Source organism: Felis catus, chromosome D3 (genome assembly GCF_018350175.1).
Source record: "Felis catus isolate Fca126 chromosome D3, F.catus_Fca126_mat1.0, whole genome shotgun sequence".
NCBI lineage: Eukaryota > Metazoa > Chordata > Mammalia > Carnivora > Felidae > Felis > Felis catus.
The window spans coordinates 56,302,664-56,327,558 of NC_058379.1; the positions used below are offsets into that span (position 1 = coordinate 56,302,664).

Consider the following 24,895-nt stretch of genomic DNA (forward strand, 5'->3'; position numbering starts at 1 on the left):
GATTCAGACAACAGGTTCTTTGAGTTTCAAACACTGGAGATCAGCGAAGGTCAGGAACACTTCCAAAAGCAGCAGATACTGAGCCGGGTCTTGAAGCCAGAACATTTTCTCAATTCGTTTCATTAAAAACAAGTATTGTTCCAAATGGACCGGTGCCCACATCAATAATCTGGAGTCAGCTTCTCCAGCCTGGATTCCGTTTTCCAAATAGAATCCAAATATCAACAGCACCAAAAAGCAGATTTGAAACCTCAATAAAATGTGCCATGATTGCACTGTTATGGTATTATTCGGTTTAGAATTGCCTGGTTTGATTAATAATGTTCATGACAAAATCAGTTTGGCCCTTATTATTAATTGTTCCCCAGGTAGGAGTACAAACGCTTGGTATAAAAAAAACGGAAGCACGCCCCCAGCTACAGGTACTTAATTCAGGGTGTGGAGTCGCCTTTTCAAGACCCCTCTTCTCAGCCGCGCTGGCCTCCTCTTTCTTGGTGGGGCCCAACGGCCCTGCTCTTTTGGCTGGCACTTTATCCTAAGTGACCAACTCCGGCTTCCAAGGGCCCCAACCTGAGCGCAACCTTCCAACCAGCCCGCCGACAGGTCACCTCGGACCTGCCGCGACCTGTGCTCGGCTGGGGTCTCTACCCGCACTCCGCACCCCTGGAAAAGGGTGGCGCGGCCAGCTCTCCAGGGTGGACGAGCCGAGCGGCGGCGGTGGCGGTGGCAGAAGGCGAGTCACGTGCGGCAGTGGGGGCGGAGCGCACCCGGCCTGGTGGGTGGAGAAAACAAAGCCCCCAGCTGTCAGTAGAGGAAGGAGGCGACAGCGCCGGAGCAGGTGAGTCAAGTGCATTTAAAGCGGTACCGCCCTGGCGCACCCCGACACCTCCTGCCCGGGCGCAGTCCCTCCCAGGCCAAGCGCTGGCCGCGCCTCCTCCCGCCGCCGGGGGGCTGCAGTCTGCGGGTCGCGGAGCCAGCGGGACCCCGGGGTCCCTGGTGCCCTGCAAGAAGTTGTGCAGGGGTCGGCCCCGCGGCTCGGGGATGTGCACCCGCCAGCGAGCGGCACCCCTTCTTCGTAGCCCCAGCGCTGCGCACCCGGGAAGAGGGGAGGGAGTCGGGCTGCCACGCTGGCAGAAGCAAAGTGGACTAGCTCTGGGGTGAGGGCCGGGACTGTCCAGGACGCGGACACTTGGCGCTGGTGCCGAGGGGGGTTTGGGGGTGCGCTCCCGCAGCGCGCAGACCTGGAGGCGCCAGAGTTGGGGCGCAGGGACCGAGAACCGAGGGAGCTGGCAGAGGCAGCGCACTTCGGGCAGACCAGGAAGTGCAGCGCGCTGGCGCCGGCCTGCTGGGGATCAAACGCTAGACCCCCGGCCCTGCCGCCTCCGCGGGTGCTTGCCCTCCGGCGGAGGCGAACCTCACAGCTCCCCATTCCAACTCCGGCTCCCGCTGGTGCTCCTGGCGCCCGGGACCTGGGAGCCAGGTCTGGGGAAATGAGAACGGGTTGTTATTCTGACCCCAACGGGTTCTTCTGCAGAGATCACCCTGGGCGCAGGGCGAGGGCTACTCGGCGACTCCTCACTCTGCTTCCGTAGGAAATTCTTCAGTCCACCCTTAGAAGGGTTGCGCGGAAGCCCTGAAATCCCACAAAGGGCAGGAAGGAGGGGTGGGCACAGAAAGACCTTCCCCTCTGAGTCTGGAGCGTTCGGTAATGCAGACTTTCAGATAGTGGATCTGGCCACCCCTTGAGTCACTTTGCCAGTGCCTTGCCAAGTGCCGCCTGGCGCAGAAGGCAGAGCTATAACCTCGGGGGAAGGGGCGCTGCAGCCATTTGATCAGGAGGAGCCTTTGTCTTAACCCCCAGTCCCCTTCTGCTAGTCTTCGCTGGGTCAGTAGCGCGTGGAGTAATTAATATTCCGAACATTAGCCATCCCTTCACTTTGGCACCAGCCGACACTGCTGTCCCCTCCCTGCGGGTTTTCGCCAGCACTTGCTCACGTCCTCTCTTCCAAAAACATGGAACGTGGTCCAGACCCGCTAAGCAAGAGGAAGTCACTAAACGCACTATAATGCAGTCACGTAAAATCAAGGGTTAAGTGTTCAAACCTGCACCCGCCCGCCAGCGAGGAGACGGAAGAACTTTCTCGATTAGCATAGTATCTACCCTGGGGCCGCGCTGAGAGGCGGCGGTTCGGTCCCAGCCCAAGTGAAGCGTGCAGTACCGTCTTGATTGTGCTTTGACGCAGCACCTGCTTCTAATCTGAGAGGACCCGAGGCTTACAGCTTTGCGGAGCAAGACTCTGTGGGATGAAACAGAGCAGAGATCAAAAGGTAACAAAAAAGAATAGCAACATTTGAGACGCTTCTCTTGAGCACTAAATGTAGCCAAGTTTTTGGTAAGCTAAGAGGGAAGATGGTCCTTGACTAGCCAGTGTCTCTTCTGAAAATGCCCCCTTGCTTTGCTAGCGTTCTTTGTGGCTGCCAAACTAATGAAATTATCAGGGGCTATGTGTCACTAGATCTCCAGGATGGTTTGGGAGGCCACCAGGTGGTCATTAGTGATGCTTAACTGGTAAGTTTCACTTGCATGGGAAGAGTGACCTTCTCCATCGCAAAGGTTCCCAAACTTTGCTGTCTGTTAGAATTACCTGGGAAGCTTTGGAAAATCCTGATGTCCATATCTCATCCCAACCCATTTAAATCAGCCTGTTTGGAGATGAGAGCCAAGCATCGGGTTTGTTATTTGTTTTATTCATCTTTAATCGCCAGGTAATCCCATTGTGGAGCAAAGTCTGAGCAACACTGACGCAAAGAAGGAGTTCAGTGGCCAGCAGCTGCAAGGCTTGCAAGACAAGATGCCAGTTTAACTACTTGGGGTGGGGGCGGGGGCGAAGCTCGAACTGGAGTGCCGCCCACAGACGCCCTAGGGCGGGGACTGTCACCGGGCGGCTTGGCTGGCGGTGACACCTGCCACATCATCTTTCACCCCCTCTTGCCTTAGGTCCGGTTCCTATTGGAAAGATCGAAGTTCACTGTCAGTGTCTGGTTTCTGCATGGTTGTTAAGGAGCCGGTAGAAACTTTCATTCCCCGTGATGACTCACGTGCACAGGCAGTGGGGAAACCCAGCAGAAACTAACTGGGAGCAGCCTGGTGAGTCGGCAGACTTCATTCTAAGGCGGAGCCCCGGGGAATAGGAAGTAATTACATCCAGTAGCTTTTTGACGCGCACTATTCCACTCCTTTGAAAGCGTGTTTGAATATCTGATCAGGATATGTTTGCTCGTAGACGCCTGTTCCACTTGCTTCATTATAATGCGCTCTCCTGTTAGAGGAGGAAACACAAAACCAACTAGACATCTTGTAATTTCCTTGGTGGAAGGCATATAAAAAAAAAAAAAACCTGGAGAATGTGAACTGGTTTGGGTTATTTCAAATATGTGAAGTAGAGAGGATGAATTAGCAGTGCATAAGTTTTGAGTATAGAAAACTCAAATACTGTTTGATCACACTCTCAGTGGTGGATTAAAGGGTCTATTTAAATAGAAATGGTTATACCTAACATTTTGCATGAATATGTTTGCTATTAAGGATTTCTTGCTTTAAAAAAAATCCCTAAGACACGACCCTTATAAGATAACTTGTTTCAAAACGTACACAGGTTAGGGGGCGCCTGGGTGGCTCAGTTTAGTGTCTCACGTGGGCTCAGGTCATGTTCAACAGCTCAGAGCCTGCAGCCTGCTTCAGATTCGTGTCTCCGTCTCTCTGTTCCTCCCTAGCTCTCACTTTGCCCGTCTCTCTCAAAAATAAATAAACATTTAAAAAAAAGTTTTTAATGTACACAGGTTATTAAGTATACTTATTTTTCTTTTTTAAATTATCATTATTATTATTTTTAAACTTAGCTCCAAGTTAGTTAACATAGACTGTAATAATGATTTCAGGAATAGAATTTAGTGATTCATCACTCACATATAACACCCAGTGCTGATCCCAAAAAGTGGCCTCCTTAATGCCCCTTTTTCTCATTTGGCCTTTCCCACCCCCACCCCCCCACACCCCCCACAAAACCCCTCCAGCAACCCTCAGTTTGTTCTCTGTATTTAAGGCTCTTGTAGTTTGTCAATAAACTTATTTTTCTTATTTTTATTACTCGTAACTTCAATTTTCATACCACTCCTCTCTTCATTACCTTTTATATCACCATGACTGAGTCTACCTGCTTCCTTCCCCATTCTGTTTCTTTAAGGGGGAACAACAGTGCCTGGCACACAGCAAGCATTCAATATTATCAGCTACAGAACTTTGTTGGAATCTCTCCTAGCCCCTATGTACCCTGCTTGGTATTCTCTCCCAGGAGCCTTTCTGTCTGCAGCTCCCATAGCACAGAGCATAATACCTTTCGTGTTGTGAATGCTATTTGTGTATGCTGAACATTATCAAAAGGTGGGGAGAACATTTGAAAGCAGAGCATCCTGAGTACGTTCAGTTGTTATTTTCCAAGACGGACATTCTGGATATGTGGGAGCTAAAGGTCCGTCACAATTCTTAAGTGCTATGAAATGGTAGCTCATTTGTTCATTTACAGTTTTACCATAAAAACAACCTAGACTTCTGAGCATAACTAGTAACTGTTAGAATACTTAACTACACTCTCATGTGAAGATTCACTTCACAAAAGTTTGCTCTCTGCCCATTATGATGGAAAAATCACATCCAACTATCTGGATGCCTAAAGGAATTCATCAAGCTAGGAGAGTTCTTTCAGAGCATTGCAAGTTAATAGTTAAACAGCTTTTAGTGTCATCGGCCTTGATTAAAACTAGCACAAGTGGGGCACCTGGATGGCTCAGTCGGTTAAGTGACCAACTTCAGCTCAAGTCATGATCTCATGGCTCAAGAGTTCGAGCCTCGCATCAGGCTCTGTGCTGACAGCTCAGAGCTTGGAGCCTGCTTCAGATTCTGTCTCTCTGCCCCTCCCCCACTCACACTCTGTCTCTCTCTTTCTCTCCTTTAAAAGTGAATAAACATTAAAAATTTTTTTTAAAAATAGCACAAATATATTTAAATAGCCAGCATATTTTAAAATGAGAAGCTGGATATATTCTTTGACACATAACACCAGAAGTAAGTGTTAATAAGAATTTCCAAAGGCCAAAGTGATGGAAATGAGCCCATTCTCATTTCATTTCTGTGTAGCTAAGAAAAGGCACTGGGGATACATTTCTGGGAATTTCTGAAATTCCAGCCCCTTTCCTGGGAGTTGTAAGATATTGAAAGGCTGAAAGGTAGTCTAGAAGAATGGGTCTAATCCAGATTAACGAGAAACTGTTCATCAGAGGATGGTGTAGACCTAGTTCTGTAATATTTACAAGTAAGCCAGAAGCGGTGACGTAGAAAGAAGGGGTATCACCTCAATTTTAGAAACTGAAGTTTTGGGGATAGATCAGAATCATTCAGGTTTTTTGTTTGTTTGTTTGTTTGTTTGTTTGTTTTTACCTTAAATTTATACAGCCCTTTGGTCTCCTTAGTATATCAGGGCCTAAACATAACTCTGGTAGAGAGAATTCCCATGCGCCAAAGAGCACAAATCCCAAAATTAAATAATACTCTAAAGTGATGAGAAACCAGGGGTACTGACTCTATCATGTAGCTGTTTCTTGAATAGAGTGGAACATAATCTTGCTTGGAGGTTTTGGCTAGACAAGTTCAGTTCTAACACACATGATGATCTCACCAATTTTATTCTGAAGTAATCAACCTTTGGACTAGACCAACCCCCCAAAATTTGAGCTATTGTTTGCTTCTTATCCAGATAACCAAAATAGGAAGTTTTAGAATCTTTGCCAAATCATAGAAACATAAACTCTCTTGTTTGAAGGGCCCTTACAGGTTAATAATAATCATGCCATCCAACAAAAACTTAAACTTCCTGTATAGCTTTCTACTAAATAGTCCTTCAATTTACATGTCAATGTCTCCCTTGCAGCACATCGCATCCACAGAGCATTGTCTGCGGCACTCACCCTCTGGAGACCACAAAGAATAAAATCCAACTATCTTACATATTTACCTGCAACCATCTTAGATGCTTACAGTGAATTTATTCTCCTTGATCAGGAAGATCTGGCTATAGTGTTTCAAATCTACTAATTGCATGATTTTTTTTTTTGCACCAAATTTGAAACCATAAATTTGAAGAGAAGCATTCAAAATTGTGATTTGTTACCCCAGAGTTACAGAAGATGATTATTGGTAAAGTTCCTTCCAACAAACCTAATAATCTACACCCTTCAAAAGTGACTCCTGACCAACTCCACGTAATGGCACTAGGCTTGTGTTGAGTTGAAAGCCATGGCTCCGTGTGTTTTGGAGATCAGCAAAACTATGACCCACTGTCTGTGGTCGTATGTCCTGTGAACTAAAATTGGTTTCTGTAGCTTGCTTAATGGTTGAAAACATATCAAAAAAAAAAAAAAAAAAAAAAAAGAAAGAAAAAGAAAACAAAAGAAAAATATGTTGGGACTCTTGAAAATTATACAAAATCCAAATTTCAGTGTTCAAAATAGTTTTACTGGGCTACAGCCATACTTATTCACTTATATTTTGTCTATGGCTATTTTAGTGCTACTGAAACACGGTAGTTTCACCAAACACCATTCGGGCCACCAAGCCTAAAATATTTACTAAGTATTTAGGTACAAATTGGCACGCCCTTGATTTATTCCCATTCAACATACTTCGGTTCTGAATGAGAATTTGCTCACTTAGTCTTTTTTCAGTTTTTTTTCCCTGCTAGAGAAGGCAAAAAAAAAATTGTTTCCAAACATAGGTAACTCACTAAAAATAGTTTAGTTTCCTATTTCCCTTTTGTGTGCATGTACTTTGCAAAACAGCAGTACTTTTCTAAAGCATATGTGAATTTTTGTGAATGGTGAACTATAAAACTTCTGAACCTTAACAGGCCCAAACAGGGCAGTGCTGACCTACGTTGAGCCAATGTCAGTGTTTCCAATGCTCCAGGAGATGGGAAAACACACCCTTGACAGTGAGCCCAGGGTGACACTTGCCTTAACTCTTTAGCAGTAGGAACTTCTTTTTCTCAAACCTGTGAGGGCATTTTTTGCTTATTTGATTGAGCGTATGAAGACATAATTTGAAGATGTATTCAGATTTGAAATTTTTCATTGACGGTCATTTTACACACTTAAAACATGATGTGGAAACTTGCCGGTTTTGAAAATCGCACTTCTCCTCTAAAGTATACATTTAAAATAAATTGCTCTCTACTAACAAAGGCAAGGATCATTAAATAGTAAGCAGTTTTAGAGTGTCTGGGTGGCTCAGTCGGTTAAGCATCCAACTTCGGCTCAGGTCATGATCTCGCGGTTCGTAAGTTTGAGTCCTGCATGGGGCTCTGTGCTGACAGCTCAGAGCCTGGAGCCCGCTGCGGACCCTGTGTCTCCCTCTCTCTCTCTGCCTCTCCCCCACTCGTGCTCTGCCTCTCTCTCTCAAAAATAAACATTAAAAGAATTTTTTTAATAATAATAATGAGCAGATTTACAGTCACTTACATCCCTAGAAGCTGACATTATGCCATAGACAATTTAGTTTGAAACTTCCAAATTCAGAAACAGATCAGATCATGATCCAGAAATGAAAATTATTTGCCTTCTTCCCAAGGATAGAGAGATTACTATTAAGATTCTAGAAAGAACCTTTGAAAGAGCAATAACGACATTAATGAGACCTTGTCTTAATTTTTTACTTTAAGCGTTGCCTCGTGAAATTTCCTTCAGTTAAGAGAACTTCCTCTTTTGTTAATGCCACCGACTGTTTGTAAATGAGTTTCACTTAGATTAATAGAGCAACTTCAAGGGTTATATATAACTCGTCCTCTTCCTCCCTTCCAGAATCAGTACACCTGCAATTCAGAGACCAAAAAATGATAGTTTGGGCTTCTTTTTTTCACTACATCAAACAATGCATTGCAGATAATGTAAAGTTTGAGGAACCTGAGATCAGCTAAATAATTTCTAAAAACAAAACAAAACAAATTATAAGGGCATTTAACCCCATCCTAGGACTATTGGCAGTAATGGCATATAGATATCTAACTCCTGAGGGGACTTAACTTACTCTTGCTCATGATGGAGTATTTGGGGGGGGAAAGATGAAGGGGACAACTGAGGACAGATCGTGTAACCAGTTCAAGTTAAAAAGCAACTTTCCTCCCTTATCATAATGTAGATTTCATATTTTGCTAACAAGATTTTCTTTAATATAACTTGTGCCATACATATATCACATGTAGGTCTCCCCAGGAGAGTTCCAAAATTAAACACTATGGAGCGTTCTCAAAAAGTTAAAAATACAGCTACCTTATGATGCGGCACACTGCTGGGTATTTACCCAGAGGATACAAGAATACTAAATCAAAGGGATATGCGCACCCCAATGTTTACAGCACCATTATTTACAATAGCAAGATACGGAAGCAGCCCAAGTGTCCATTGGGTGATGGATAAAGAAGAAGATGTGGTACACACACACACACACACACGCACACACACACACACACACACACTACAATACTATTCAGCCATGAAAAAGAATGAAATCTTGCCATTTGCAATGACATGGATGGAGCTAGAGAGTATAACCCTAAGTGAAATAAGTCAGTCAGAGAAAAACAAATACCATAGGATTTCACTCATATGTGGAATTTAAGAAACAAGCAAGCAAAGGGAAAAAAATGAGAGACACGAAGCAAGAAACAGACTCTTTATTTTCAAGTTTAGTTATTTGTTTTGAGACAGAGAGAGAGAGAGCAAGCATGAGCAGAGGAGGGGCAGAGGGCAGGGGGAGAGGGAAAGAGAATCCCAAGAGGGTTCTGCGGGGCTTGTACTTGCAAACAACGAGATCATGACCAGAGCCGCGACCAGGGGACGCTTAACCTACTGAGCTACCCAGGCGACCCAGCAGACTCTTTCTTAAAACTTTCTTTAAAGTGTATTCATTTCAAGAGAGACAGATTGAGTGAGGGGGGGAGGGGCAGAGAGAGAGGGAGAGAGAGAATGCCACACTGTCAGTGTGGAACCCAGTGAGGGGCTCAAACTCAGAAACCGGGAGATCATGACCTGAGCTGAAACCAAGAGTCAGACGTTTAATTGACTGAGCCACCCAGGCACGCCCCCAGTGGACTCCTAACTATAGGGAACAATCTGATGGTTACCAGAGGGGAAGTGGGTAGGGGAATGGGCTACATAGTTGATGGGGGTTAAGGAATGCACTTGTTGTGATACGCACAGGGTGATGTATGAAAGTGTTGAATCCCTATATTATACACCTGGAACTAATATAACTCTGTATGTCAACTAACTGGAATTAAAATAAAAACTTGAATTTTAAAAAAGTAGTTCTAACATGAAGACTTACTGTATTTTTCCAGAGTAAGAAATTCGTAAGTTTCAATTGCTTGAACAGGGGCAGAACACTCAAGCATTTTGCTAACAGGTAAACCTTGGTTTTAACTTAGAATTAATTACAAACAACGTGGCAAGAACAACTCTTGGTATTTGGAGTTAGTCAGAGAAGGTAAAATAAGCCAGAAAAGGCAGGTGGAAAATGAGGTGACTTCTTTCAGTTTTGCTAAAGTGTGCCAAACTCGTTATTGGATGCCATGCATGAAAGTGAAACCAGAGGACTCGATCACCCTCTTTATTTTTTTCAAACATAATTTATTGGCAAGTTAGCTAACATACAGTGTATACAGTGTGCTCTTGGCTTCGGGAGTAGATTCCCACTTACATACAACACCCAGTGCTCATCCCAACAAGTGCCCTCCTCAATGCCCATCACCCATTTTCCCCGTCTCACCCCTGCCTCCCCCCCATCAACCCTCAGTTTGTTCTCTGTATTCGAGAGTCTCTTATGGTTTGCCTCCCCCTCTGTATGAAACTATTTTTTCCACTTCCCTTCCCTCCTGGTCTTCCATTAAGTTTCTCAAGTTCCACATATGAGTGAAAACATATATCTGTCTTTCTCTGACTGACTTATTTCACTTAGCATAATACCCTCCAGTTCCATCCACGTTGTTGCAAATGGCAAGATTTCACTCTTTCTCATTGCCGAGTGGTATTCCATTGTGTATACAAACCACATCTTCTTTATCCATTCATCAGTTGATGGACATTTGGGCTCTTTCCATAATTTGGCTATTGTTGAAAGCGCTGCTGTCAACATTGGGGTACAAGTGCCCCTATGAATCAGCACTCCTGTATCCTTTGGATAAATTCCTAGTAGTGCTGTTGCTGAGTCATAGGGTGGTTCTATTTTTAATTTTTTGAGGAACCCCTACACTGTTTTCCAGAGCGGCTGCACCAGTTTGCACGCCCACCAGCATGCAAGAGTAGATTCCCTTCTTTAAAAGCTGGTAGAGGCTGCTTTCAAACAACTGATGAGCAGGAAGTGGAGCATCCCTGCAACCACCTTATGCATTCTTTCCTTCTTTCAATAATTTTAAAACCCAACCAGCTTGCCAGAATTTGATCCATTACAAAGAACGTTTCATGATTCTAACCAAGAAACCACTGTCTCCATTTTCCTGCTGATCTTCTTCAGTCTCCAAAAGACTGGGAGCTAGAAGGAAAACCCTTCTGCTCTGCTCCCCCTGGTCCTTCCCCAAAAGGAAACTATTGACGGAAGATTTTTTTGTTAGTTTCCAGCTTGCCTTCTATCACAACTTTTTTCTCAAGTGGAGTCTTCTGGGCACAAATCTTCTAAAAGGAGTTTCCACAAATCAACAGCATAACAACCAAGTGCTGTATGTGTTACTGGCAAATCCGGAAAGCAGTTCTCGGTGCAGTTAGAGTGTTTAAACAGCACTGTCAGGGGGTCTGTTCGTTCTCCACGCTACCTGTTCTCTCAGCATTTCAGGGTAAGTTAGAATTTGGGGGAATGGGCGTTTCTCTTGGGTTGCCAGGTGAAATACAGGATGGCTAATTAAATCGGAATTCTAGATAAGCAATGATTTTTTTTTCTAGTGTAACTATGTCCCCTATATTACATATATGTATTACATGGCATATACTCATACTAAAAGAATTAGTCTTTTAGCTAAAATTCAAACGTAACTGAGCATCCCATTTTTTTGGTTGTTTGGAATTTTGTTTAGTGTTTCTCATCTCTTTTTTGTTTTCTCCAAATTTGCAACCCTACTTTTATCCCATCATAAATGTCAAAAGGCCTAGCTTTTCTGGTCTGTAAAATATCTGATCTGAGGGGCGCCTGGGTGGCGCAGTCGGTTAAGCGTCCGACTTCAGCCAGGTCACGATCTCGCGGTCCGGGAGTTCAAGCCCCGCGTCGGGCTCTGGGCTGATGGCTCAGAGCCTGGAGCCTGTTTCCGATTCTGTGTCTCCCTCTCTCTCTGCCCCTCCCCGTTCATGCTCTGTCTCTCTTTGTCCCAAAAATAAATAAACGTTGAAAAAAAAATTTAAAAAAAAATATCTGATCTAAGACTCTATGTCCAAGATAATACATTAAAATGTCTGCCCTGCTTTCACCTACTGAAGAAAAAATCAAGCTATTATCTGCAGTATTCTGCACAATGAGGGGAAATAAGTAGAAACTAGAACTAGAAAATTGGCCATCTTATTTTGTAAGCTATTGAAAGGTACCTTCTATTTTTTTACAGACTTTCTAATTCAATAGATACATTGATAGGTAGATTGTTAGCATGACATTGCTAATAAAAGTTGATGATTTCTAGTGATTCCAAGGAAGTTCACTCCCAGGGGATTCGAAGGATGCCTTGTTAGTTGTGTGAGGTCCCGGGCCTGCAGCTTCAGTACTCCAGAGGAGTGTCTTAAAATGCAGGATTCGGGCTGACCCCAGACCTTGGCAACCAGTCCTTACGTTAACAAGATCTGTAGGTGATTCACATGCACATGAAAGTTTGAGAAACCCTGAAACAGAGGATTCACTTTTTCACACATAAATTGGCCTTTTGATTTAATACCGTATTGAAATTGGGGCGCCTGGGTGGCGCAGTCGGTTAAGCGTCTGACTTCAGCCAGGTCACGATCTCGCGGTCCATGAGTTCGAGCCCCGCGTCAGGCTCTGGGCTGATGGTTCAGAGCCTGGAGCCTGTTTCCGATTCTGTGTCTCCTTCTCTCTCTGCCCCTCCCCCGTTCATGCTCTGTCTCTCCTTGTCCCAAAAATAAAAAAAAAAAAGTTGAAATAATCCTTAACAAAATTCCCTTTTAACACCTAAGAAGAAATAGTTTCTTTTGATCAAATATCTTTGATATGAAATTATTATATTTCTGTTTTCTTATGAGAATCCTAAATGAGCATTTCTAATATTGTTTTGTAATCTACATATTTAACAAAATAAGACAAATACAAGTATGAAAAAGACTCTCATGGGATGCCTGGCTGGTTCAGTCAGTAGAGCATATGATTCTTGATCTCGGGGTCATGAGTTCAAACCCCACACTGGGCATGGAACCTACTGAAAATTTTTAAAAATTTAAAAATTTAAAATTCAAAAATTCAAAAAAAAAAAAAAAAAGGACCTAAGGACTTACCAGACAGCCTATTATAAATAACATCCTGGTTTGTCTTTCATCAATAACCCATAAATTAAGTGGCACACACTTCCTGGGCCTCAAGTCACCAGCAAATCTGTGTTTCTTCATTTCATATATTGTAAGTGGATATTTATATGCCAGCACCACATGTTTATATATTTACATCCTTAGGTTCCTTTGAAACTGAACAGAGGGCGGGGCTCCTGGGTGGCTCAGTGGGTTAAGGGTCTGACTCTTGATTTCCGTTCAAGTCATGATCTCCCAATTCGTGAGCCTGAGCCCCATGTCACTCTCTGCGCTGACAGTGAGGAACCTGCTTGGGATTCTCTCTCTCAGCCTCTCTCTCTCTCAAAAATAAATAAACATAAAAAAAAACAAAACTGAACAGAGGGCATGCAGTTTGAGCCTATGGCAAGCTCCAAACTGGTCTGTGAAATTCTGAGTTTTAAAAACTCAGAGAAAAGGTTCCATAGATTTTGATTCCTTTCATGTTCGAAATCCTCACATCCTTTGCCTGCCCACCTGTTTTTTGTTTTTGTTCTTTTAAAGAAGTTACAGTGGTCTGGAGGCACCTGGGTGGCTCCGTCGGTTAAACATCTGACTTCTGCGCAGGTCATGATCTCGTAGTTCGTGAGTTTGAGCCCCACAACAGGCTCTGCGCTGACAGCGTGGAGCCTGCTTGGAATTCTCCCTCTCTCCCCCTCTCTCTGCCCCTCCCCTGCTTGTGCTCTCTCTCTCTCAAGATAAATAAATAAATTTTTTATTTTTTTTTAATTTTTTTTTTAATTTTTTTTTTTAATTTTTTTTTCAACGTTTTTTTATTTTGGGGACAGAGAGAGACAGAGCATGAACGGGAGAGGGGCAGAGAGAGAGGGAGACACAGAATCGGAAACAGGCTCCAGGCTCTGAGCCATCAGCCCAGAGCCTGACGCGGGGCTCGAACTCACGGACCGCGAGAACGTGACCTGGCTGAAGTCGGACGCTTAACCGACTGCGCCACCCAGGCGCCCCTAAATAAATTTTTTAAAAAGAAGTTACAGGGTTGTGTCACAGCAAAAATTCTGGAACTGCAGCAAGAACATCGGACGGCCTGAGGCTTAAAACTAGTTCTGCTGCTGACTGACTGGTTGTCTTTGGAGATGTTACTTACCATCCTTCATCAATGCCCCTCCAGTTAAGTTTTCTCATCTGTCAAATTGAGACACTAGAACCTGGCATTGTCTCACAGGATTCTTGTAAGACTCGCACAATGTGTGAGTCTTTATGAAGACTATAATATGTAGAGTGACACATAGATTTGTTTAGTGACCTTTACGTATGGCTGGCAGTTGACTAAATATTATATATGTAGTTTCCTACAACACACCTAATTTGGAAGAAAGGTGATGTTAATTTTGAGAGTTCCATGTATGCGCTGGGAATGGAACCACAGAGCACGTATCTTAGAGACGTATAGCTTTTGGCCATATATCCTTAGCAATCACAACCTTCCCTTCTGTCCCTCAGGAACTTAAAAGTTCTCCCCCTTTCCTGTGACAGCAAGGTGCTCTGGGACACCAAGCAATGAATTCCTCACCGGGGTGCCACTCTTTGCTCTGTGAAGTCAAAAGATACAACGCTTGGTGTTTTTCTTCTGTCCAAATTCTATATAATTCCTCTCGCATTTTTTCCCCAGGTGAAATTTTACGGATGGACTATAAAAACACGCTTCAATGTTTTTAATTACTTGACTCCTTCTATAAAATATTATTCCTTCAAAAACACAGCTTTTTCTGTAGTGATCATAACCTTGTCACTACATAATCGTTGCCATCAGTCACTAAGTAACTGTGTATCTTAGCCCATCACATAATCCCAGATTGGAGGAAGCCGCGTGGTCATTTTGTCAAAAGACACCCCAGTACAGAATTCCCCTCACCAGCACGTGGAAGAGAAACGAATGTATCCTTCTGTGGCTGTTTTAATAAATGCCACACAAAATTCATGAGCGAGAGTTTGACAACGATGAGGAAAGGGCATGAGGGGGACCATTCCTAATCTTACCACCTCCGTTCAACTATTAAAAATATTTTTTTCCCATTTTTGTGTAAAGCTTTTATTGACTGTATTCGCACTCAACAATGTTTCACGTAAACCTCTCCCTTACCGTGCTGAACGTTGCTCCCCACATCCAGCATGATCTTTCTAGCTTCAATGTCTCTGAATGTTTTTCTGCCCAAGGCGTCTTTCCTTGGTTAACTCAAGCTCAGCCTGTGTCTTATGTCAGGTGTTCATTCCTCGAGGTCCTTGCCACTCAGAGTGTGCTCCCCGGACCAGCGGCTGTTGCATCACCTGGGACATCTTACAAATGCTGAAGCTTGGGCTCCACCCCAGACATTCTCAATCGGAATCTGCACTGTAGTAAGATTCTCAGGTGTTCTGGATTCACATTTGAGAAAGGCTGTTCTGGAAAGCCTTTCCTAACCTCCTAGCCATTACCTCTCCCCACCTCCCACAGCCCCACCCATCCAGGATAGGTCAGGTGACTCATTGCAGTTCGCCTTTAATTCCCCACACATGGGCCTCCCCAGCACATAAATTGGTTGGCGGTCGGGATGGACTCGTATTCATCTTTGCGTCCCCCAGGTCCGAGTGGAGCATAATTGATACGTAAGCATTCAATATTTGGAGTTGTTTGGTCATGTTCTGACCCCACTGCTTTGTAGGTGAAAAGGGATAGGTGGAAGTTTTGTTTCCGTGCCGGGAAAGTGGGTATTTAGGTAGGACTCTCAGGGTCACTGGCTCATGTTTGGGAGTCTTTTGTTGCATAGTAAAGACTATGGAAAACCTACTGGGGGTTGAGGGGAGAGAAATGCTTCTGTTTCTGTGAATAACTCCAGAAAGGCCACTGTTGGAATTTCATCTTTTTTTGTTGAAGGCATTTAATGTTTGTTAAACACCAACATCTCTGAGGGAACCTGCAGGGGCAGATTCTGGCAAGCGTTTGGTAAGACCTAGAGATAATGGTTCTCTGATGGAGTATACTCGTAGGTGTTAGGAAAGGTAAATGGTGGAATGCTGCAAAACCATTTCTAATCCCGATAGATGTTACAATGTGTTTTATCGTGAATCCTACCGTAAGTCACTTTTGCATTAAAAAAAAAAATCTCTTATCCAAAAAAATCTCATGATAGAACTCTTGTCCACTATCCTGCCTTTCCTCCAGCCCCACTTTCAAAGTGAATCCCTGATACCCTGAGGACTTTTTTTCTTTTTTCCAGATACTGGTTTTAAAACTGTAGACAAAGAGCAAGTACTTCTACAGTGATGTTTCTGAACTCCTACTAAAATGAAACAGCAGCTGAACAGGAGCTTTCTCTGTGTTCAGGAACCACTTGGTCCTTTCATTGTGGAAGGAACGTCTTGTGAACTCAAGGGTGAACAATCTGATGGAATGAGGCTTAGCCCGGGAGGCTGCTGTTTTGAATTAGCAGGAGACGGATGAGGGCTTTGGAATCAAGTTGTACCCAGAAACAAGAAATGTCTGTCCTGCAAGGCTATTGTTTGTCTTATTTGAAAGGAACCGGAGGCTCCTGGTACTGCTTACCAGCGGCTCTCACAATTAGCCCCATAGACCACGGGGAGTATAACTATATTGAAGAATGTGGGGCTTCTTTTCCCCTTTGGGAGCCTGTCGCTGTGCTGACCCATCACCATGGACACCAACTTGAGTGTGCATCTGAGTGTGGCTTCTCTTGTGGAAGAGTGTATTACATTGTTATTCTGTCCTAAGCTGCTTATCTGCGTGTCTGGTGATGCTATTCATCGTAATTTCGCCCAGACAGGGAACCTTGGGTGGGGTTTTTAAGAGTCATTTGACACCTTCAGAGTGTACCTTGTTGAGCAATCTGACGCAGGTGAGCCATGCAGGATGGGGAGAACAATTGTGTTCTGTACACTGTGACCTCAAGCCTAAGTCCTCTTGAGTCATATTTTCCCATGGGGTTTGTGGCCCCTCCCAAAGGAAAGAGACCTTTAACACTCAACTCATATGAGGTTTCGTGGTTTCAGCGTTGCTCATGGAATCTAAAAGCCACGTGTATTTTTTGGTTTTTCACATTCTGGGGAGTTTGTTTTTGAAAGTTAAGTAGTTAATAACTGTGTTGTTGTTACTTTTGTATGGCGTGGGGAGACTTTCATACTTTGATTTCCCTATCTGAAAAAATTGTCTCCTAAAGATCATGAACAGAGGCTCTAGAGCTTAAAAAACTAAGAGGAAGTTAAATTCCATTGATGAGGAATTAAAGTTTTAGAGAAAGAATACACTCAAAGAGGAAGCAGTAATATCTACCAAAATCTTCAAAAGAGAAATAAGCATGAGTTAGGAGTTAGGACCAAGAATGCTGGCCTCTCCTCTGCTTACACAATCTTTGCAAGTTAGACACCACATCATTCTTACTGTTCTTATTAACAAGTCAACTTAAATTGATGGTGGGGGGACATGGGTTGTGTCCCAACTCTGCTTTAGGTGCAACGCAAACTCAATTCACTTGTGACCTCTAGCCTCCTCGATTAGGAGGGTATCTTCCCTTTCCCTCTGCTTCCCCCACAAGATATCCCAGCGCTCCAAAAGGTAGCTGTGAATCCATCTCTTAGAATGAACTATAATAGGAAATGTAATGGGAACTGTACTTCAGAGAACCCATGAGCTTTCCAAAACATGAGGAAAATAAATCATTTCAATAGCACGTTAGCACTGTGAATTATTTAAATTGCAACAGGGCAGAAGTAGTGGTAGGATTTAAGCTTCTGACGTATGAGGCCATTGTAGATCCAAATAGGAAAGTGGTGGGATTTCTGGCAGAGCAGGCACATTTTAAAGAGCATCCACTCAGATCGCCTGCTGAGCTCCCTTTTCCCCACACGCCTGGTTGTCAGTATTTGGTCCTCTCTCCCTCAGTGGGCCTGGGCTGAGCTATACACAGGTCATAGATCTTACCCTGTTAGAGATCAGGGAAGACCTGGACAAGCGGGACTACTGATCCAGTCCAGCAATGAGTTGTACTGAGCTGCCCCAAAGTACAGGCAGACACAAGAGGCCCTCCTCCTCCTGGCTCTCCAGCACCTTGTGCTCCTGGGAAGACCAGGGGGTGCGGTAGATCTCCCCAAGGGGAGCAGAAAGGAAGCACCTTGTGGGATGGGGAGGAACCAAAAGGCAGAAAAACTAGCTTCTCTAGGAAGATTTGAAAAGATTTGAAAGAAAGAAGGATCTTAAAACCCTGCATTCAGTGCAGTCATGTCTGCGAAGCATGAAATCCCTACAATGGCCTGATCTAACTAGCATTTGACCTAAAGCTAACAGGGAAAGTTCTACTTGTGATCAAAAGACGGCTTTGTTCTTTGCTTTTTTTTTTTTTTTTCCTCTCCCTCCACTGCCAACCTTAATAGATCTGTGGTCAAGCCGTGGAACCTGCTGAGGTCACGGACTACAGAAGAGGCAGCACAAGAGGCTTCACCTATTGTGAGTGAGGGTCCTGCTCAAGGCCACACCCACAAGATCCCTTCAGATGGGCATTCTCTCCCATTCTTCCCAAGCCGTTGGTTTTTGCCATAATTGATTGTACTTCAACTTCCTGATCCTGTGACTAATATTCAGATCCAATTGACAAGGGAGATGTGGTTGAAACTCAATTATTTAATAGTGATGATGATCATGAGTGTTTCCCATTTACAGAGAAATTTGCAGTAAAGGATGCTTCTATGTAGCAAGAACACTCTAAGTAGCTGCACTTGACAGGAAACTATAAAAACTGGAGCCTGGAGTTTAAAAAAAAATTTTTTAACGTTTTATTTATTTTTGAGACAGAGAGAGACAGAGCATGAACAGGGGAGGGGTAGAGAGAGAGGGAGACACAGAATCGGAAGCAGGCTCCAGGCTCTGAGCCGTCAGCCCAGAGCCCGATGCGGGGCTCGAACTCACGGACGGCGAGATCGTGACCTGAGCTGAAGTCGGACGCCCAACCAACTGAGCCACCCAGGCGCCCCTGGAGCCTGGAGTTTAAATGGTATATGCACAGTTCACATAAGGGGGAGAACCTCAGTCCCAGGGAATTTATTCCAGGTCCAGTGCCCTTTATACCAGGCAGATTTACAAAGGAGAGTTGGATTCTCCACGTAGCCCTCAAAGTTCCCTTTTGTTCATAAAGCTATTAAATTGTAACAGCCTCCTATTTCCCATGGAAAGATGAATGGGGTTTCAAAAAATGGGTTGATAAGTCCATTTTGGTATACAGCCCATCACCGATGAGGACTCTTAATATTCTGACAGGAATGGTTGCTTCTTTTCCCTCAGTTTGAATATGCAAGTTAAAATTTAAAAAGGCGGGGGAGGGGGAGGTGCACCTGGGTGGCTCAGTTGGTGAAGCATCTGACTTCAGGTCTTTTGGTTTGTGAGTTCAAGCTCCACATCAAGCTCTGTGCTGACAACTCAGAGCCGGGTGCCTGCTTCAGATTCTGTGTCTCCCTCTCTGCCAAAAATAAACATTAAAAGTTAGAAAAAAAAAAAAAAAGAATGCAAGTGCACCTGGAGAAGTCATGACTTGTCCAGGAGTGTTGTTAGAAAGTGCTGCCAGGGGCGCCTGGGTGGCGCAGTCGGTTAAGAGTCCGACTTCAGCCAGGTCACGATCTTGCGGTCCGTGGGTTCGAGCCCCGCGTCGGGCTCTGGGCTGATGGCTCAGAGCCTGGAGCTTGTTTCCGATTCTGTGTCTCCCTCTCTCTCTGCCCCTCCCCCATTCATGCTCTGTCTTTCTCTGTCCCAAAAATAAATAAAAAAACGTTGGAAAAAAAAAAAGTGCTGGCAATCTCAAAACCTACTTTGCACCTGATGCTTTTAGGCAAAATGACAGTTGAAGTACACTAGAGTTACCAAAAGAGTTAGCTTCTGCAAACTTAAGTTTTTTGCTCCCTTTTTGTTTTAGAGAGACTACTTAGCTCACCTGAGCATCCTCCTGTATCTCAAGCACGCTGGATGTATGTGCAGTAAATTCAGCTGAGTCCCTTCCCTATGCAAGGGAAGATAAACATGGCTTCATTGAGGGCACCAGTGTAACCAAAGCCAGAACCAGCCATTTGGGTCAGTAGAGAAGAAATAACAAATGGTTGTGATTAGCACTCCCCAACGCATTTGCACAGATTAGTTAATTAGCTACACATCCTCTTGGAAAGCAGAGAACTTTTTCTAAGGACCTGAAACTCTTGACGAGTACGTGACCACTGGGGGATTAGGGATGTTGGGGGGGAGCAGTGGAGCAAGGAAAAATGTGTCCCAAGGATAGACTTTACCTCCTAAATTTTGCTTTGATCCATCTTTGGTGACAAGGTCTGAGCTATAATGCGTTTAAATCAGTTGGAATCGTCTGAGTGGATGGCCCATCTAAGTGCAGCCCCGATCAGCACATAGCAGATTGTGGGAAGAGCTCTGAGAACAGATTACTGTGCAACTCAGTGTGGTTCCTGGACCAGCAGCAGCATCTAGAAGTTTCTAGAAAGGCAGAATCTCAGACCCCACCCCAGGCCTATAGAATCATAATCTGAATTTTAAGATTCCTGGCTGACTCGAAATCTGAAAAGCACTGCCATAAAGGAACCTGAGCAGGAAAAGACTTCTTTTTCTCTAATTTTCAGAATAAGGAAAACAATGGCCTTCAAATCCTACAGATCATCTAGGAAACAGCAGTCCTACATTTTTCCTTTTTGTTCTTGACCCTCCCTGTCAATATGCTTGCATCCACAGCCTCATGGTATAGTTATGAGTGTGTCTATTAGCCCCTGGATGGCTGCACTGTAAATTTCTCACCCTTTAGAGCCCCGGCACCTAGCAGGGTGCCTAGGACATAAAAGGTGCGTAACATGATGTTCACGAGGTCCCAAGTCCTGGCCCTGCCACAAGCCTCCATTTGGCTGCAAGGTGAAAATAAGAAATCACCTCCCTCAGAATGTTACAGCGGGAAGTCAATGAGCTGATTCAGGGAACACACTTAGGGACCGCACCTGACACATAGAAGCCGCACGTAAGCGGGAACTGTTCTCATGGGTTCAATAAATGTTACACAAATGAATGATTAGGAACTGCATAAAAAAATTATGAAGATTAAAACGTGGCACTCTGTTGCTCCAAAAATATGAAATTGAATTTTAAAATGCAAAGAAAGCCTGAGCTAAGGGGAGAAAAAAGGAGAGTGGGTCAGAACAGATTCATAGGAAAAGCATGTGATTTGAAACTCGGAAGACCAGAGTTTGGGTCCCAGCTCTGTCCTTGATCAGCTGTGTGATTTCCTACAATAAGTTCCTGTGATTGATGACTCTTTTTAGGGGTTAAGCAAAAAAGGGTTTTGTATCTAACCGAGTAGGAGGACAGGGCCCGCCTGGTTCCTGGTTGTATCCCTACATCGCAGTCCAGAGACGTTGCGTGATATTTTTGTTCAATTGGATTGGAGCATGCCCTCTCAATGGGGACAAAAATCAGATATTACAGTGGTTTGTGGCCGTCTAAAGCTCTACCCTAACAGATAAAATCTACTCGGTAGCATTTAATTTCTTTGAGGTGGAGGGAGATGACCAGGAGGGAATGTCTGAAAACACCCCCTGGAAGGCAGAGAGTGAGGGGAACCATCTGGGGGAAAGCTGATTTAGAGGGCTCTGCAACTCCATAGCAGATGAGAGTTTCTAAGGAAGAAAAATCAAGGAGCAAAAGGCAGTAGCCAAAAGGCAAGCACAGTGAACCTGTGGAGAAAGAATTGAGATTTCAAGATCTGAGTGAGATGATGTCTGTGAAACATTTTTACAAAATGGAGAGCCATCCTCTTCCCCGGTGCTGCCTGCAGGGGTGGGAGCCAGCTCCTGCTCGGGACCACTGCCGCCCCCAGACCTCTGGTGAAGCCCAAGTTTGGTAAAAAGAGGGCCAAGAAGTTGATCTGGCACCAGTCAGACCGAGGTGTCAAAATTAAGCACAGTTGGTGGAAACCCAGAGGCACTGACAATAGGGTACACAGAAGATTCAAGGGCCCGATCTTGTGCCCGACATTGACTACAGGAGTAACAAGAAAACCAAGCACATGCTCTCCAGTGCCTTCCGCAAGTTTCTGGTCCACAACATCAAGAAGCTTGAAGTGCTGCTGATGTGCAACAAATCTTACGGTGTAGAGATTGCTCACAACGTCTCCTGCAAGCACCTCAGAGCCCTTGTGGAAAGAGCAGCCCAGCTGGCCATCAGTCCCCAATCCCAATGCCAGGCTGCCCAGTGAAGAAAATAACAGACTGCTTATGTGCATGTCGTATTCGTGTTAATAAACCAATAAACTACAAAAAACATGAAGAGCTATAGACCTGCATAACTGTGGAAAGAAAAGGCTTTAAGAAACATTTCAAGTTGGGTATTTGGCCCAGATTTAGTTCTTAGAATGGATGGGGGTTTGTTTCCCTACGCTCCACAACCCACCCACCCAAGTTTGATCCCTGATAACATAATCAGTACTTCTGTTCTGGAGCGTCACTAGATTCCAGGTGAGTGGAATTCAGCGTAAATTTCCCCATTAAGTGATTACTGATCCAGCCCCCAAATATTTTGTAAGTGGGTCTCCTCTAGAAAACTCCACAGTAGGACCCCCCACCGAAACAGTGTTGGTGGTGGTTACATGAGCATTATAGGATGCACACCAGCACCAACAGAAAACCTGGGGGTAGAGGCTAAGCAAATAATCCTGAGTATTTCAAGAAGTTTCCATCCACTTAACACTTCTAACAGACTGCTGAAAATGTTAGTTTGAAAATCTTCCCACACAACGCTACAAGTGGACAATGGCTATCCACCTTTTGAGAGAGGTCTTAGCAACCCTTTGTACCTGGTATCCTAACCTTCTTGCTATGGCCAAAGTCTTATTAAATTTCCCATTACCCATTCAATACTTCTACTTTGTTACTGTATTTCTTCTTTGGGTGGTCAAAAGAATAAGACCATAAAGACAGGACACATGTAAAGGGAGGATTTAGTTTCCACTATAACCCAAAGGCTAAATTAGGATGCTGGGCTCTTAGAATGAATCTGATCCCATTCACTGTGCTACTTTGTTTATTCACGAACATTCTGCTACATGTTATTAGCAGTCAACTTGTGAGGAAAGGAGCCGTTCTTCCATTTCAACTATTTTCAAGGGTATCTGATTATAAACAGATAAGAGGATAGTGAAGTCGTGTAATTATTAAGAACCTTTCACAGAATTAATACATATGGCATTTCTCATGTAGTTTCTCAGGTCTTTTTTATTTTACTTTCATGCCTTGAGCACTGTGAGTAGTCTATTCTAGAATAGAAAGGGCACTCTCAAATTATTTTAATCCTGGTTCGCATGGGAAGTAGCAGATGGATAAAGGAGGATTCTAAGAGGGGGTGAGGCTCCATTTGTATGAAAATAACTGAATTTCTATTTTATTATAGCTATGACTTAAGACCGTTTGGGGGGATTATATTTTATTTTTATAGAAGCCTAAATCACACGACCAAAAGAAGTTTTAACATCATTACCGTTCTTAATGTATTCCACCAAAATCCCTTTATCCACCAGCTATAATTTTTCAAAAGCACTTAAATATACAATATGGGTCATTTTGTAGTCTGCCTTGCTTAAGGAGAGGAATGTGTTGTACCACACTCAGTGGCCAAGAGTCAGTGTAATTTGACCTCCTTTACTTGCCAGATAATCTCATTTGGTTTTGGTTTCCCTGGTGTGTGCTCAGTTCTGTGCTTCCCGGCAGTCATGCCTCTCGGTCCTCTGAGATAGTTGAACTGGGCGGGCTCTTGACCTCCTGCTGCTGCTCTGGGGAAGGCCCTGAGTCCAACCCACCCAACTGAGGCCAATAATTGAGGTGGTGCTTGGCGGAGGCAGGACTCTTCAGAAGGCTAATATGGAGTAGGATCAGCCTAAGGATTAATAGTCTGTGACTTTCTGTTAATGCTTACATTCTGCTTTATTCCTAGAAAGTTGTGGACCTCCCACACTAAAGCATGTGATTTATAACTGGAGTGATTCGATATCTCACAGCAGCCCCAGGAGTTTGGAATTGAGGATACAGCTCATTCTGAAGGTCCAGAGATCACTTGGCCCTTCTCTGGAGGGGAAAACCTCAGTTCATGTCCCAGCAGTGTCCCCTTCCCAGAAAATACAGCCAGGAGCAACTGGAGAGGCTGTGACTCCCATCTCTTTTGTGCAGAGAATGCTTTAACCTTGCACTGATCAGAAGCCTCACTGGTTAGATACAGGGCACTGAAGAAAGAGCGAGATCTTTCAATGGCGGGGCATGATTGGAAAGTCTTTACAACCCCTTCTTGATTCTGATACGTCTTAAGTGCCTATGGCTATATGGCCAGACATGGAAGCAGCCTCTAGAGGGGACTCTCAAGCTAGGACAGATGCTCTATGCCCCACACATGGGATGCCAGAATTCCAAGTTTCTTCAAAGAAAGAGGACTTGAAATTGCTAGAGGATGAAGGAAAATAGACTTTTATAGTAACTGAGAATGTGCTCTGTTAAAGAGTTTGGCTGTGTCGTGACTCTTACTCTAACAAAGACACCTGCTCTCTGCAGTTAAAACCAGCAGGCCAAGAGAGAGCGGCTGGCTCATTTCTGAGAAGCTGCCTAGCGCTTAAAATAGGAAGAGTAGAAGTCAACGTGGTCTCTTCTAACGTAAAAGAAAACCCTGTAAGCTCATGCTTGTGTAGGGGTGGTTATGGTTGTGCTCTTCTGTAGTGTGACCCGGTTTAGAATACAGAACACCTACCTTGTCATCTACGAGAACCGCGGGAGATGAAATGCTAGTCCTGAGCCAATAAGGGTGGGAATTGTTGGAAATTCTTGGATCACCTGAACCTGAAGGTAGGAGAGATCGTTTCAAAAATGCAGAGCATAACAAACTACTTAGAAGTTAGTTCTGGTTTTGAGTGTATTTGTATCAACACTGACTTTAAATGAAAGTTTATTAAGGTTATTGTGGAAAAGGGGGATGATAGAGAACTCTAAGGTAGGCAGGAGTGAACTGTTTGCAGTGGTTTCTGCATGCTAGAACCGTGGGTGAGCTTTTTTCTTGGATCTGTGCGAAATGGGACAAATTCCCAACCCCATCTTGCCCACTGTTTGGGGGCTTTTGTTCTTCTCTAAAAAGGTAAGAAAGTAAGAGAGCTTCCCCCTCAGTTGTAGTTACTGGACAATCTTTTTTAAATTAAACTTTTTGTTTTTAGATCATTGTGCATTAACATGTACTTGTAAGGAACGATAT

At 44.1% G+C, this 24,895-nt stretch overlaps 1 protein-coding gene across 5 annotated transcripts in view; it reads left to right on the forward strand.

Annotated features, from left to right (window-relative positions):
- Positions 1 to 787: 787 nt before the first annotated feature.
- The window catches only part of MAPRE2 (microtubule associated protein RP/EB family member 2), a 160,289-nt gene continuing 136,181 nt past the window's right edge, over positions 788 to 24,895 (forward strand). The window contains exon 1 of one of the 5 annotated variants that reach the window (XM_006938846.4): positions 788 to 838. Coding sequence is in view for 1 of the 5 variants with exons in the window: in XM_006938845.4 (XP_006938907.1) it covers positions 2,305 to 2,328 (24 nt within the window). In the remaining 4 variants the exon portion in view is untranslated. Of the gene's footprint in view, positions 839 to 2,195; positions 2,329 to 10,535; positions 10,935 to 15,149; positions 15,238 to 24,895 lie in introns of those variants that run through there. The other 4 variants (XM_006938845.4, XM_045042076.1, XM_019815174.3 and 1 more) reach the window with 4 other exon arrangements.